At 39.9% G+C, this 17,127-nt stretch overlaps 1 protein-coding gene across 1 annotated transcript; it reads left to right on the forward strand.

Annotated features, from left to right (window-relative positions):
- Positions 1-16,012: 16,012 nt before the first annotated feature.
- On the forward strand, positions 16,013-16,653 carry LOC138894209 (uncharacterized). Its single transcript, XM_070178891.1, has 2 exons — positions 16,013-16,265; positions 16,397-16,653. The coding sequence occupies exons 1-2, from the start codon at positions 16,013-16,015 to the stop codon at positions 16,651-16,653; spliced, it is 510 nt and encodes a 169-aa protein (XP_070034992.1).
- The last annotated feature ends 474 nt before the right edge of the window (positions 16,654-17,127 follow it).

A 17,127-nucleotide genomic window follows, 5' to 3' on the forward strand; every position in this document is an offset into this window, starting at 1 on the left:
CTGCACATCCCCTCTACCCAATACAACTCCGCACCTGCGATGCCAAACACGCCCCTGTGGTCTCGCACCTATGACCAAATCCTTCGCAGGTGCGATCGCACCAGACCTGGTGCACTTCAGCAGTTCCCTAAGTCCAAACTCAACCCGATTTCCAATTTGAATCACCCTCAAGGCCCTCGGGACCCCATCCAAGCACACCAACACATCCCAAAATACGATACAAACTTAGTCAAAGTCTCAAATTACGTCAAACAACATCAAAATTATGAATCGACGGCCAAAACTTTTCTTTCAACTTTCCAACCTTCAAACTTTGCCGAACGCGTCTGAATTACACTTAAACGTCCCTGAATGACGCCAAACTTTATGTGCAAGTCACAAATCATGATACAAACCTATTCCAAGGCTCGGAACCCCAAACGGACATTGATAACACCAAAGTCCACTTTAAATCAAACTTAAGAAATTCTTAAACCTTCAAAAAGCCAACTTTCCATATTAAGCGCCAAAATGCTCCCGGACAACCCGATACTCAACCTGAACACACGTCTAAGTCCAAAATCGTCATACGAACCTATTGGAACCTTCAAATCTTGATTTCGAGGTCGTTTACTCAAAAGTCAAATCATAGTCAATTCTTCCAACTTAAAGTTTTTGAATTTAGAATTTTCCTTCCGAAACCCCTCAGAACTTCCCGAAATTCAATTCCGACCATGTGTACAAGTCATAATACATGAAGTGAAGCTACTCAAGGCCTCAACCGCCGAACGGCGTGCTAGAGTTCAAAACAACCAGTCGTATCATTACATTCTCCCCCACTTAAACATGTGTTCGTCCTCGAACGTGCTAAGAACTGCTCCGGAGTTGCCCCAAAATCACTTTTTAACACTTTGTGCATCTACCGGTGCCACCAAAACCCAGTTGAGCACATTAGCTCGAGCCAGACTGAAGATCACCCTTTTATTTAGTCAATAAGTCTTATAACCAAGTTCCAACCTACGAATTCTTTTACAAGACATGATTCTGACATACGAACACCGTATCAATCACTACACACTGTACCAAAACATGATCATACACCTTTGTTGATTTCACACCATGCACCGTATGATTCACATGCCCATAATAACATCCTCCGACCATAATAGCTGCAATTTCACGAATCTCATTCCCGCAATATGCCTCATAACACATGTAAGCCCTGTCCCAACTCTTGCAATACCACCACGATGAAAGAGATGTGTAGAAACTCATAACCACCTGCCAAGACAATAAATCATGGGGTCTCTTCACGTGACAAGCACTATTACCTCATTCTGAATTGAATAGTGATATTTTCTCTTTAATATGACATACTTAACTCCGATTGCACTGACTTCAGGTCCAATAACCTCGTCTCACCTAGTACAAGCTGCTCAGGCAATAAGCCACCTCAAACACTGACCAAGCTCTCATATGACGCCATCAATGCGCCAACAAGCTACAACCTAAATACGACACATAAGGGAGAACGAACTCTGGAAAAATAACTACCGGGCTCGTGTAACGAATAAAATGGCCGAAGAGATGCTAGGAACCTTTCTCAGAGAATAAAAAACAAATACACAAAAAAAAAGTATATGGAACCGTACTCAACATCTCACTATTGCGGCGTGCAACCCGATCCACACATGATACCGTTGCGGCGTGCAACCCGATCCAAACAACAAAACTGTGGTGGTGTGCCACCCAATCCACTCATAACAATCAATAAGGAAATACTCATCGAGCCATATTTCTCATACCTACGGAATGCCCGAATATCGACCACAAGTACACCAAGTGCATAATACAAACTTGGGGAGACGGGTAGCGCCATACGCTACAAAAAGCCAAGCACGACTAAGGTGCAATAAATGACCTGCATACAAACTACATGGGATCACAAACACATATGCGAGCAATCAAGCCGTCTCACAACCCACATGGCACAATAGAGTATTACATGGAATAGCTGACGGTGGGAATAACATCCAATGCCCGAAGGCTCCTCCGTAAGCAATTCTATCCCGAATGAACACATCCGACCTGAAGTAGAGAACACATTCACATTAGACCCACCAACGGACCTTAAACTGATTTTGATCATACCATACTGGGCCATCAACCTTTCAAGGATCCATAATGGCCCTATTCATGATACACATGAGCAACCGTTCAATTTGAAACAAACTCCAACAGTCCACAACCAAATGAATAGAGCACCTTTCAGGCATAAACTCTCACATTAGTGATAGTACCAGAATCTATATACTTGGTTTCAATCCTTAATAATCAAGTGACTAACATTTCACACTTACAAAAATTTCCCCGTGGGACACACTCCCACGACCTTCCGTACCACGTAGCAATGTTTGCACCTCCATACCAGCAACCACACTAATTTTGTAAAGAAAATCAAGGATCCGCAAATCAATACACAAAGCCTTTTACACAGGACACCATTCTCAGGTGACACTAAGGAAAATGCCAGCTCACTCTAAACCTCTGAAGTCTTCCCCCGCTCCTCCGAGCTCGTGACATTCTTATCAATACCAAACCTCGACCTTGGTCATCAACTTCTAAATTTCCATACCACTCGTTGCACCTATCATGCCGCTACATGAGAGTACAAGAATTCATCATAACCCTTGAACTACTAGTAGAATAAGCACTCCATTGGCTATAAATCTTTCACTTAACTTATTTCAGAAGAACCATCGCAACACACAACTGAATTCCCATAACCGCAGAATATACAAACCTCCAGTTGTGGTCTAAACCACCATAACTCTTTCGGGATCCATTTACAGATAACAAGGCCATTTGAATCAAATACCTCCCAAATCAATCAAATTACGGTGGCTGTCAAGCCCTCACGTGCAACCACAAACCACATGTATAACTTAACACGCCGAAGGAACTGATCATTACCACAATCATGCTGATTCAACTATTACTAATCGACCCAACTTTTTCCAATTTACTCTTGGCTTGCCTTAGAAATAATAATAGCTCCATTCGAAAATATAACGAACTCAATCAACACTTATCCCGAGTGACCAGAATCACGAGAGCACATCGTCTCGATACCCATGAACCATCTCATACCCTCCTTATGCGCACAATAGCATCTCCAACCGGAACACCCATTCTGAATGATCCTCTTTGAATCCGAAGTTGTTTCCTCCCATTTCTCCAATAGTGCACCATAGACTCGATGATAACATAGAACACTTCAAGTCCCTTTCATAACCCACTGCAATAACTCGATCCTTAACCACACAACGGACCCAAAATTCTTAGGCACTGCACTTAAATTCTTGAACCCACTTGAACCGTTGTTGAGAGTCACCCACTCTGACCTGGTCCCGAATATAATCAAACTCCAACACTCTGTTAGCACATGAACACCCCCAAATAAGTAACCAGATGAATTATTTTCCTTGTACATTACATCCACAAGAAGCATAAACTCTGAGTCTTCCCAAAACCTGCGCATGAATCGACAAAGAGAAATATAGCACACATTCATTAAGTCCTTTGCTCGAATTACCCCTGATGTTTTCTCTTCTTAGTAATAAATAATCCACCAATGCACTGATAACCAGAAGCTGCACAAGCAGACAACCACACATCGTAGATGGTGGGCTCCCCCACTTAGCTTTAAGCTACCATCAAATAATGTAGAACCCACAAAGATTCCTCCTTCTCAATTACCATGATCTCGCATTGTCATCTTGCTAATTTTCTCGTAGTCCCTTGTTAAACTCTTCATGAACATTCCAAATTATCAGCCACAATCACATATTCGACTTTCTGTCGGGTAGTAAGTAGAACTCTTCGTAGAAACTTCATCAAAATCATGCAGTCGCTAACTTGTCCACAGGAGATAGCCCACATGTGGAATTCCATACCGACATCTTCCAATGACGCTGCACAGGGTACAACTACCACAAAATCAGTAAACCCTCCTGAGCCCATGCTCATCTACCGGCTGTAAAAGATTCCCCATAGACATCAACTGAAAGTCCGATAATACATTCCAAACTCGAAGTCACGTTGCATCCCAAAAACAATAATCAAGTTTCCACACCTCTTCATTTCAAGCAAACTCTTCTTTGCCATATTCAATCTTCCTCAGTACAATAGTCACTATCCCAAATAAAATCTGTAGACATAGTCATCTTCCACCATGATTCCCAAATCACTCTAAACTTTCTCAAGGCATGTGGCTATCCTTCCACAGAATCCATATGCTACTCTGCCACTCCCACTTCGGTTAAACCATCTTATTTGAGAAACTTCTCGACCTCTGCTTTTCATACTTGACCTGCTAAAAATTCAACCACCGCGAGACACCTCCCGCCATGTCCTTCCTCATCCTTCACTACCCAAATGTTGCATCAAATCGAAATCCATCTCTGTAGCACCTGTAGAGGCCTTCGGGACCCCATCCAAGTACACCATCACATCCCAAAACACGATACAAACTTAGTTGAAGCCTCAAATTACGTCAAACAACATCAAAATTATGAATCGACGGCCAAACATTTCTTTCAACTTTCCAACCTTCAAACTTCGCCGAACGCGTCTGAATTACACTTAAACATCCCGGAATGACGCTAAACTTTACGTGCAAGTTACAAATCATGATACGAACCTATTCCAAGGCTCATAACCCCAAACACACATCGATAGCACCAAAGTCCACTTTAAATCAAACTTAAAAAATTCTTAAACCTTCAAAGTGCCAACGTTCCATATTAAGCGCCGAAATACTCCCAAACCACCCGATACTCAACCTGAACACACGCCTAAGTCTGAAATCATTATACGAACCTATTGAAACCTTCAAATTCTGATTCTGTGGTTATTTACTCAAAATTCAAACCTTACTCAACTCTTCCAACTTAAAGCTTCCGAATTTAGAATTTTCCGTCCGCAACCCCTCCAAACTTCCCGAAATTTAATTCCGACCATGCGTACAAGTCATAATACATGAAGTGAAGCTACTCAAGGCCTCAAACCACCAAACGATGCGCTAGAGCTCAAAACGACCTGTCGGGTCGTTACAATAAGTCTCCCTAAGCCCTATTTATTCGACTAACTCTTTAGCATAGAATCTTGATCATTCTATTGTTACATGTAAGATTTGTGTGAATAATTTTTTCCCTTGCTCCCCTATTTGTGATAAATCTTTCTACCTTACTTGATTATTCCTTTTAAGTTAATTGATGACTATTTTTATTTAAAGATAATTTGTTACCTCTCATTTTATGTATTCAACTAGGGCTGATCTTGTATAGTTAATCACTTAGCTTCAAATTATAAGTCAAGGTTTTTCCTTATACTTTCTTTCGAATCCAATTCTTCCACTCAAACTCCAAAAAGATTTTCGTTTATTAATTTGCTTTGTACATTTTATTATACATATCTTGCTATAAATGAAATAGTTGTACTTCAAATATTCACTCACTATGTGACAATTACTTTGGCTACTCTTTGGTAAGAATTCTTTGTGAGGTAGTTAGTCATTTGAGAGGCTTAGGCCTTATAGTCGTTTGGGCTTGGCTCACATAATTTGTGTTCAAAACCATGACTCGAGAGATGGTCTTTAGTTACTCATTGAATGATAACTCTTTTTAGTGCGAATATTTCTTTGTATTGATGGGATAATTTTCTATGTCATAAACATTTTGATACATTTTTCCTATACCATACTCATTCCATTCATTAAATTAATTCTTTTAGTTTACCCATTATCTACTAAGATTGTTCAAAGATTATTCTTTTCCACTCTTACCAATCATTTAGAGTAAATTTCTATTTCTAACTTTTCACTTATTAATTCTTGCACATAAATCAAAATCTTACAAAGTGTATCCTTTAATTAATATTCATTTAGTTAATTTATAAACATTCCACATGTCACTACATAATATCTTATATTTTCATTTATTTAACACTTACTCATTTATGCTAATATCGTCACACTTTGTTTCTCTGGGCAAATTACTCATATGCAAATAATCATTCTTTTCTTTTCACTTTACTCCTTAACGCATGTTCTCTCGTACTTTAATCACTCATTCAAAATTTTTGTCTTCAAATCGTAAGTAGATTCTTTTAATCTTATTCTTATGAAATTCAAATCTTTGTTTAAATATTTTGAGCCAATATGTGTTCTCTAAGCACAATTCTTTTATATTATTCAACTGACACTACGATATGATTCTTTAATATATTTTTAATACCTTTCATACTCTATTCTTGTTGTATATTGTGTTACATATTTAATCATTCTTTGTCTAAATTAATTTTCGCACTTGGTCTATTCTTTCAAAACATGACTCTTTGTACATTTTCATATATTCTATATGATTCGATATACCTTAATCATTTCGTTTCAAAAAACAAAGTCAATGGCATACTTTCTTTGCACATGATCTATTATATATTTAATTATTCATTTGGGTACATGTTAATCACCCCCTTATTTGAATTCTTTGTGAACAATAATGAATATTTACTTGAACCCCCCCTCTTATTTGATCAAGTCCACAGGAACCACATTTTGTAGATCTTGAATGCCTAACACCTTTCCCTCAAGACCATTGTCGAAGTGTATGTTATATAGTATAATATAGGTGTCCTAGTGTACCTTAAACATTAGGTGGTGACTCTAAACTTTAGCTAACCTTGTAGAGTACTATAAGTTGTACATTGTTTTGACTTGTACAAAATAGTGTGCAACAACATGACGACTCTGCTGGGGATACTTCAAGTTTTAACCACAGCGGACTCGATCAATTGCTTGAGGGATTATAGGTTCTGTAATACTCCAATTTCTATTCTTTTTGTCACATGTCAAGTCGTATATTCTATGCTCCAATTTGTATACTCTTTGATTTAAGCTTTATATTCCTTACTTTAACTTGTATATTATTTGTTTCAAGTCGTAGATTCTTCATCACATACTCCAAGTAGTCTATTCTTTGTCATGTGCTTCAAGTGGTGTATTCTTTGTTATGCACTTCAAGTGGTATATTCTTTGCTATGCACTTCAAGTGGTATATTTTTTGTCATGTTTTAAGTTGTTTATTCTTTGTCACACACTTCAAGCGGTGTATTCTCTGTGATACTCATGTTGTATATGCTCCCCACATGTCTATGTTGTATATTCTATTACACATGATTGTGTTGTATATTCTTTGTCACATGCTTTTGGTACTGCCTTATCAAATTGTCATCACTTTTCTATCGACTCTTGCTCGTACACAATCACACACAAGTCACACGAGGGCTGTATTTTCACCCCTCCGAAATTTCTTTCAAATCTCTCTAGTTTTAGAGATTGGCATACCAGGTTAACTACGTACCATCTCGCATTTGTATTTAACTCATGTCCGAATCGAGGTAAATCTACTCTTAGAATTCCTAGGTCACTGCACACACAATATTGCAGCTTGCTTTAGCTGAATTAATCCTTGCATATCATTTATTTGCTGCATATTCTTGGTATATTTGTTATATATTCTTTGCCTACCATTGTTATGTATCCTTTATCTGTTACATTTACATTCTGTTTGTTATCCATTGTTAGGTGCTCTCTATATGACTAAACTCAGGTTGACTTGTGTTGAACCTTGATCTTTCAAATACACATTCCCATTTCGGTCTTCATGACCATTCTCATAATGATACCATCATTTGGACTATACCATCCTTCTAAGATATACGTCTATCTAACTTGGTACATCTTCCACTATTTTGACGTATTCTTCTCAATCATGCCTTACATTTACACTGGCTTCCGTTATTTGAGACAGATCCATGCGCTATGCAACCATCTATCTCTTATTCAAGATGAACCAGTCTCCACCCACCCACCCAAGGATTCTCATTCATCATCATAATTCTACTCAAAGAACAATCACTTATTCATAGTAACTATACAGATCCCATAGTTCTAGTAGTTGGCCTGAACTACGTTTCGACCTGCTTCTTGCTTTGGCAAGATACGTAGGCAACCCTACATAAGGGTTTGGTTTCCCCAATGTTTTAAAATAATTTTCTCAATACTTGAAATTGGGGCAATTCTTTTGGAACAATGCAATGATGCTCTAAACCCAGAAATCTTCGAGAGCGTCAACCAAACTTCATATAAAAAATCCAAACATTGAAATACCATGCCAACCTTACTCTGACCTTCACTCAACTTAAATTCCAACATATGGGATGCAAGTCATTTCTTCACGCACCTGATACACCACTAGCTGCATGGCCTAACACTATACCCTCTTAATTTTATAACTTCACCCAAGAGGGGACTCTAAAATTTTCTCCTCTGAGTTTTGCGGGTACATCATCCTGGGCACTTCACGGAAGATATCATCTGGATTTTGACTTGGGGGAGCATCACTTAGATAATCAGGGGAGTAGTAGTTTTACAATGAACTCCATAATTTTTCATGACTTCGCTGCTCTCACCACCTTTCTATATTCAGATCATAACATCGTTCTCGGTTTTCAATCGGGGACGATCATCAAATGGTTCCTATGGACGACCGAAAGGTGTATCATCCTAGAGACTGCACAAGAAATAACATCCTACCTCGGACATTGTGGAACATCAACCGAACAATCAGGGGAGTGTTAGTTACCATTCTTGATTCCGTTATTTATGATGACACTACTCTTACAATATTTCTACATCTTGATCAGATTATCGCCTCGGCTAATAGCCGGGGACGATCACGCGAAGGTTCCTGTGGACAGTTGGAAGGTTGCAAAGACATCCCTACAGTCAATTGGGAGACAACCACAACAACTGCCTCACAATCAGTCAGGGGCATCGAAGCAACTGTTCGAAGGAGCATCTGGGGCAGATCTTCTAGAGGGAGATGCTCTTCAACTCCAGAGATACCACACACAATCATGGGTATAACGAGGCATCACTTCGATGTTGTCTATACCCTTGCATTTCATACATATCTTTTATCCAATTAATATAGTTAGTCGCAATGCCTTGAAATAGGAGAGTAAATAAAGTGTTGAAACCCATACATCTCATACTCTCCAATATTCACGAACTACGTGTACCTGTCATGGGTCAGGTCTTTCTCGTCCTTAGTTGGACAAGTCGATCAAGTCTTGCCACTTGGGTCATAGTTGACCGAAGATCCTTGCGAAAGGGTCATTTCTGATTTTTTTTAATATATATCTTCCCCTGTTGCTTCGAAGCCTTTTTGTAGACATCTAGGGAAAATCAAATTCCAAAAAACATATCCCTGCATAATTCCTCCTTGAGGAAATTCAAAAAAATCCGAAGCATCTTCCTCTGTCCCTAATTTTCACGAACCATGCGTGCCCGATTCTTGACCTTGTATCAAGATACATAGGCAACCTGTCATGGGTCCGATTTTTCTCGTCCTTAACTTGACGAATCGGTCAAGTCTGGCCACTTGGGTCATAGTTGACCAAAAACGTTACAAAAGGATCATCTCCAAAAAATTAAAAATTAAATATATATATATATATATATATATATATATATATATATATATATATATATTCCTTCCTCTGTTTCTTCTCGAGAAGTCTTTCTGCATCAAAATCAAAATCTAAAAAATATCATCCTTCTTCCTTGAGGAAATTCAAAATAAAAAATCTCTCTCCTTTATCTCTGATCTTCCGGAACTACGCCTGACCTGATTCTCGTTTCGACGAGAAATGTAGGCAACCTACGGGTTCAGTCACAGTTTTTCAAACAAAATAAAAAAAAAAATCAATCAAGGTCCCTTCCCGGGTTTGATCTCATTTTTTCAAAAATAAAAAAAAAATCATCAATCAAGAACCCTTCCCGTGTTCGATCACATTTTTCAAAAATAAAAAAAAATCATCAATCAAGGACCCATTCCGGGTCCGATCTCATTTTTACAAAAAATAAAAAAAAATCATCAATCAAGTCCCCTTCCCGGGTTTGATCTCATTTTTCAAAAAAATCAAAAAATCATCAATCAAGGACCCTCCACAGGTTCGATCTCATTTTTCAAAAAAAACAAAAATTCTCCCATCGTCTTGAGATTTTCAATTCCAGTTACTCCCATCGTGCAAAGATTTTACTTTTCTTGTCAGAGCTCCTAAACGAAATGGTACCCAGTCCCGTACTAACAATGCTCCTATACGGAACAGTACACAGCCCGTCATTTTACTTTTCTGTCAGCGTTCCTAAATGGAACGATACCCAGCCCCGTACTAACAATGCTCCAATATAGAACGGTACACAACCCGTCATTTTACTTTTCTATCAGTGCTCATAAATAGAATGGTACCCAGCCTAGTACTAACAATACTCCTATACGAAATGGTACACAACCCGTTATTTTACTTTTCTATCAGCTCTCCTAAACGGAATGGTACCCAGCCCCATACTAACAATGCTCCTATATGGAACGGTACACAACCCGTCATTTTACTTATTTGTTAGCACTCCTAAACGGAACGTTACCCAACCCCGCACTAACAATTCTTCTATACGGAACGGTACACAACACGTTATTTTACTTTTCTGTCAGCGTTCCTAAACGGAACGGTACCCAGCCCCATACTAACAATGCTCCTATACGGAACGATACACAGCACGTCATTTTACTTTTCTGTCAGCGCTCCTAAATAAAACGATACCCAGCCACGTACTAATAATGCTCCTATACGGAATGGTACACAATCCGTAATTTTACTTTTTCTGTCAGCGCTCCTAAACGGAACGGTACCCAGCCCCGTACTAACAATGCTTCTATACAGAACGGTACACCACCCGTTATTTTACTTTTCTATCAGCGCTCCTAAATAAAATAGTACCCAGCCCCGTACTAACAATGCTTCTATACAAAACGGTACACAACCCACCATTTTACTTTTCTATCAGCGGTCCTAAACGGAACGGTACCCAGTGCCATACTAACTATGATCCTATACGGAACGGTACACAACCTGTCATTTTACTTTTCTATCAGCGCTCCTAAACGGAACGGTACCCAGCCCCATACTAACAATGCTCCTATACGGAACGGTACACAGCCCGTCATTTTACTTTTCTGTCAGTGCTCCTAAATAAAATGGTACCCAGCCACGTACTAATAATGCTCCTATACGGAACGGTACACAGCCTGTCATTTTACTTTTCTGTTAGCGGTCCTAAATGGAATGGTACCCAGCCACGTAATAACAATGCTCTCATATAGAACGGTACACAACCCATCCTTTTATTTTTCTGTCAGCGATCCTAAACGGAAAGGTACTCAGCCCCGTATTAACAATGCTCCTATACGGAATGGTACACAGCCTGTCATTTTACTTTCCTGTCCATGCTCCTATACGGAATGGTAACTACAAAGCCTGCCTAACATTCAATGCTACGATAACGCATTAGAACGGTAACAAAGCCTGCCTAACATTCAATGCTCTGATAGCGCTTCGAAACGGTAACCACAAAGCCCGTTTTACATTCAATTCTCTTTTTCAAAAATCAGAAAAATTTATTAAGTCAAAATTAAAGAAAAAAATGAAATGAAAATCTAAAAAATATTTTTTTTCAATCCTCCCTAACTATGCTTGACCGGATTCTTATTTCAACGAGATACGTAGGCAACATTCAGGTTCGGTCTTATTTTTTTTAAAATCACAATTTTTTTTGATTAAATCAAAAAATAAAATATAGAAAAACAAAATTGTTGTTAAGTCAAAACCCCAAAATAAAAAAAAGGGTGAATCCTTCCTCGGGTTTGGTCCCATTTATCAAAAATAAAAAAAAGAAGAGGGAAAATATTTTTTTGACTCTGGTCCTATTTATCAAAAATAAAAAAAAAAGAGAGAGGAAAAATCACCAAATATTGACTTGGTTGGTACTGATATAGTTAGGAGTGTGCATGGAAAAGAACATCTTAATTGGTTTGATGGAGAGGATCAACTTCGGGTAAACCATAGACTCCTGTGGTTCCTCTCAATTATACCTTAGTGACACTTGAAAAATCTCATGCTTACAGTTGGGGTAAGAACAAAGCCGGCCTCATCATTTCCTGTGCATTATGTGGTGACTTTATATTAAAAATTCATTGCATTATATTGTTAATCTAGAACTTGGCCCGAATATTTGTTGAGGCGAAATCCTGATTAACGCTTGGTTTAGGAAAGGATTGTGGGCCTTCTTTGACCCGTTTAAGCCTTTCGAGCCCACAAAATGACATTAATACCTAGTATTCCCCCCTTTGAGCCTTAAGCCTTTTTTTGGATAACCACATCTTAGCTTATACTCTTCTTTGTGCTTACGAGCACTACCCCTCTTTTGGCCCAACCTCCTCGAGCACACTGAAAACGTGTAACTTTGGACGAAGACCAACATGAAGGTGACAAGCATGAAAAGGAGAAAGATGCAAAGTTCAAGATAATAGAGAAATGACTTCAATAAAAGAAAAGGGAAACTCAACCATTCATTAGGAGGATCCAGCAAGAAGAAGAAAATTTCCACAAATTCAAAGAAAAATCAAAAAAACAAGGAGAAAAAGGGAAAAACTCTTGCAAAGCAGGAGAAACCTCAAAATAAAAAGAAAAGAAATGAAAACACCTCCAAAAATGGAAGAAGAACCTCCTATAAGTTCAAAAGTGTAATGACCCGGCCGGTCGTTTTGAGAGTTGTAGCCCCGTTCCCCCATTTACTACTTATTTTGTACTTTTTAGCTGTTATGTGACTTGCCGGGGTAGTCGGTTCGGATCCGGTGAGGTTTCAGAATGAACTGAGACACTTAGTCTCAAGGATGAAAACTTAAGCTGAAAAGGTTAACCAGATGTGGACTTAGGTGTAGACGACTCCGGAATAGAGTTTCGATGGTTTCGTTGGCTCTGTTGGGTGATTTTGGACTTAGGAGCGTATTTGGATTGTGGTTTGGAGGTCCGTAGTAGAATTAGGCTTGAAATGGCAAAAATAGATTTTTGTTTGACCGGGAGTGAACTTTTTTATATCGGGGTCAGATTCCAATTCCGGAAGATGGAGTAGGTTCATAATGTCATTTGTGACTTGTGTGCAAAATTTTGGGTCAATCAGACGTGATTTGATAGGTTTCATTGTCGTTTGTAGAAGTTGAAATTCCTTAGTTTCAATAGGCTTGAATTGGGGTACGATTCATGTTTTTGATGTTGTTTGATGTGATTGGAGTGCTTGAATAAGTTCGTATCGTGTTTTAAGACTTATTGGTATGTTTGGTTGAGGTCCCGGGGGCCTCGAGTTGATTCCAGATGGTTAACGGATCAAAAGTTGAATTTGAGAGGTCGTTGAAGCTGGAGTGTGCTAGTGTAACCGCACCAGCGGAGCTTTGATCTCAGGTGCGAGCTCGCAGATGCAAGCTGGAGTGTGCAGGTGGTCGTAAGTATGAGGAGTTTTCTGCACCTGCATGGCCGCAGGTGCGGCGAGATGGGCACAGAAGCGGAAGGTGCGCAAGTGTGATGGGGAATTCCGCACTTGCGGTTGCACAAATGTGGGGGAGAGGACCACAGAAGTAGAGGCCCAACTCCAGTGGTTCATTGCAGAAGCGGAAGAGTGGTTTCTTCTGCGACGGCACAGAAGCAATTAAGTGTCCGCAGAAGCGAAAAGGATGGGCAGAACATTTAAATACAAGGGTTCGCGATTTGGCTTCATTTCAAACATTTTAAGCTCGGGTTTTGGCGATTCTTGAGAGGATTTTTGAGGGGTTTCTTGAGGTAAGTCCCTTGTGCTCATTTTTGATCAATAATCTTGTTTCCCTATTGATTTTTCCACCTAGTTGGTATGTATTTAAGTTGTAAATTAGGAGTTTGAGGCTAGAGATTTGGAGAGTATGATTTGGGGGACAGTTTGGTGTCGGAGTTTTGCAAATTTGGCATAGTTGGACTCGTGGTTGAATGGGCTTTCGGGTTTTATGGCTTTTAACATATTTCGAGACGTGTTCCCAGGGGCCGACTTTTGAGTCGATTTTGGACTTTTGATTAATAACTTAGTATTTCATTATGGAATTGATTCCTTTAGTCCATGTTGATTGTATCGCATTGTTTGTGGCTAGATTCGAGGCATTCGAAGGCCGTTTCTTGAGGCAAAGGTGTGTTGGAGTAGAGATTTGCCTGGATTGAGGTAAGTAACACTTCTAAACTTGGCCCCGAGGGTTCGAAACCCCGAATTATGTGTTATATGATTGGTGTTGAGGTGACGCACATGCCAAGTGACGAGTATGTGGGCGTGCACCGTAAGAACTATGACCTAGTCGATTCCATGGAAGTGTATAGTGGATTTATCTTGTTGATATATGTGTTTTCATCATGTGATAAGTAATAGAGATGCCATTCATACTAGACTTCATGTTTAGGCTATTGCTGGTACTGTTGAGACCTATATCGGTCCTTTCCTTGTTGTTGACTTATTGATTGCATTGGAATTTTGTACTTAGTCATATTTATTCATTGCATATCATATCTATCTCTGTTGCTATTTATTGTTGTATCATATCATCATTTTTGGGCTAGTTTCACGACATTGTGAGCCTGAGAGAGAGAGAGACCAGAAAGATTGATGACTGAGTGAGGCCGAGGGCCTGATTGAGAGTGACAATTATGGGATCGGGCTGCACACCGCAACATGTTTATGGATTTATGCCTGTATATGGCTTATTATAATGCTTGGGCTGAAGGAGCCCCTCCGGAGTCTATACACACCCCTAGTGAGTGCAATTGATTATATTGAGGGATGGATCTTTCCTGGACATAGATCTTGTCCGAATCATTTATAATTGGGGATGGATCTTCCCCTAGGCTGGATTGGCCTTATACAGTATTGAGTGACTGATTGTCAGTCGAGGTATATATCTATCTCTCTCTCTCTCTCTCTCTATATATATATATATATATATATATATATATATATATATATATATATATATATATATATATATAAATATATATATATAGGGATGGATCTTCCCTGGGCTGGATTGTCCATATATACAGTACTGAGCGATTGAGTATTTTGAGAGTGTGAGTACATGAGACTTTTAGTGTGGTGCATCGCATACAACATGTGCATCGGCATGTTGATGTAGAGTTGTGGAGTCACGGTGGTTGTTGAGTTGTGGAGTCAGATTTTCGGAGGCTATCGAGGTAGCTGCCTGGCATTCGCAGACCTTGACTCTCCCTCCTTATGTTCCATTTTACATTTCAGTTTTTATTTCCTAGATAGTGTATTAGACTGTGTTTTTATGTAGATGCTCATGTACTCGGTGACACCCCAATTTTGGGAGATATTTTGTATGGAATTATGATTTCTTACAACATCATTATTTCATTAGCTCTCATGGCCATACATATGATTCTTCATTCATGGCACAATGGACGTATTTCATAATCCACACTTTAATTTTTTTCCTTTCATGGATCACCATCATAAATATAAACAAATAGAATATTCCGAAAATCACAACTTTAGGTTCATTAGTAGTGAAGACTTTAAAAAAAATGGATTTCTTTCCAAGAAATGGGTGATGCAGGGACTTCATACACCGGGGGTACTACCAGCCTAGCCGGTTGCAGTTGCTCAGGCCCAAGTGGGTCCCGTTATGACTGATGATGAGTAGAGAAGATTTGAGAGGTTTGGGAGGCTCCAAACTCCATCATTCAGTGGGGCTGAGTTTGAGGAGGCCCAGTACTCTTTGAACATGTGCTAGCGGATTCTTCGCACGGAAGGTATTCTAGAGACTAGTGGGGTCTCATTCACTACTTTTAAGTTTATATGGGTTGCTTTCTGATGGTGGGAGGCCTATGAGAGGCGTAGGCCTGTCGGTGCAGCACCACTTACATGGCATGAGTTCTACTTCTCTTCTTGGAGAGGTCCGTGCCATAGTCTCGCAGGGAGGAGCTGCACAGACAGTTTGAGTAGCTTTGTCAGGAGGGCATGTCTGTGACGCAGTACAAGATGAGGTTTTCTGAGTTGGCTCGTCATGCAGTTTGGTTGGTTCTCACTGATAGGGATATGATTAGGAGGTTCATTGATGGCCTCACATATCAGCTGTGGTTGGTTATGACTAGGGAGAGGGTATCTAGTGCTAGCTTCCATGAGGTGGTTGACATTGCTTGGCAGATAAAGATGGTTCGTAGCCAGGAGTATGGAGAGAGGGAGGCCAAGAGGCCTCATGGATGGGGTGGTTTCAACGGTGTTGCTTCTGGGGGTCAATTTTACTAGGCAGGGGTCGTCCTTATAGGCATGCCCATACGGCTCATCCGGTTCACCGTGGTGCATCATCCAACCATAGTTCATACAGTACTTATCAGGGTTAGTCATATCTCAGTGACCTTCCAGCTCAGAGTTCATCTCGTGCACCATCAGCTCAGGGTTCATCTGTACTAGATCCTTCTGATAGTTATTCTGGCTCTCAGGGTCAGCCTCAGTACTCACCGCCATTTGCAGGGAGGGGTTATTTTGAGTGTGGAGATTTGGGTCACATAAAGAGAAATTGTCCCCGCCTTTTGGGAGGTCCATCTTGGATGAGGAGTCAGAGAGCGACTTTAACACCAGTTACTTCACCACCCGCCCAGCCAGCTCGGGGTGGGGCTTAGTCTGCTAGGGGTGACCTAAGAGGGGAAGGCCGATCAGGTGGCGGTCAGGCCAGATTCTATGCTATTCCTGCCAGACCAGATGTTGTTGCTTCAGATACAGTGATCACAGGTATTGTCTCAGTATGCCACATGGATGGCTCTATATTATTTGACCCTGGTCCCACTTATTCATATGTATCGTCTTATTTTGCTCATTATTTGGATACGCCCCATGAGTTCTTAGTTTTATCTGTTCATGTATCTATGCAGTGGGCGATTCTATTATTGTGGACCGTGTATATCGGTCATGTGTAGTGACTATTAGGGGATTGGAGACTAGAGTTTATCTCTTATTTCTTAGTATGGTTGATTTCAACGTGATCTTGTGTATGGATTGGTTGTCTCCATGTCATGCTGTTCTAGATTGTCACGCTAAGACCGTGACGTTGGCAATGCCGGGGTTGCCAATAATTGAGTGGAGTGGTTCTCTAAACT

This window comes from Nicotiana tomentosiformis, chromosome 6 (genome assembly GCF_000390325.3).
Source record: "Nicotiana tomentosiformis chromosome 6, ASM39032v3, whole genome shotgun sequence".
Lineage (NCBI taxonomy): Eukaryota > Viridiplantae > Streptophyta > Magnoliopsida > Solanales > Solanaceae > Nicotiana > Nicotiana tomentosiformis.

Bases quoted from the DNA above. Each gene is read 5' to 3' on its own strand.
- LOC138894209 (XM_070178891.1), top strand. From the start codon at position 16,013: ATGAGGTTTTCTGAGTTGGCTCGTCATGCAGTTTGGTTGGTTCTCACT. The intron at 16,266-16,396 runs GTCAATTTTACT...GTGACCTTCCAG, and splicing joins CAACGGTGTTGCTTCTGGGG to CTCAGAGTTCATCTCGTGCA.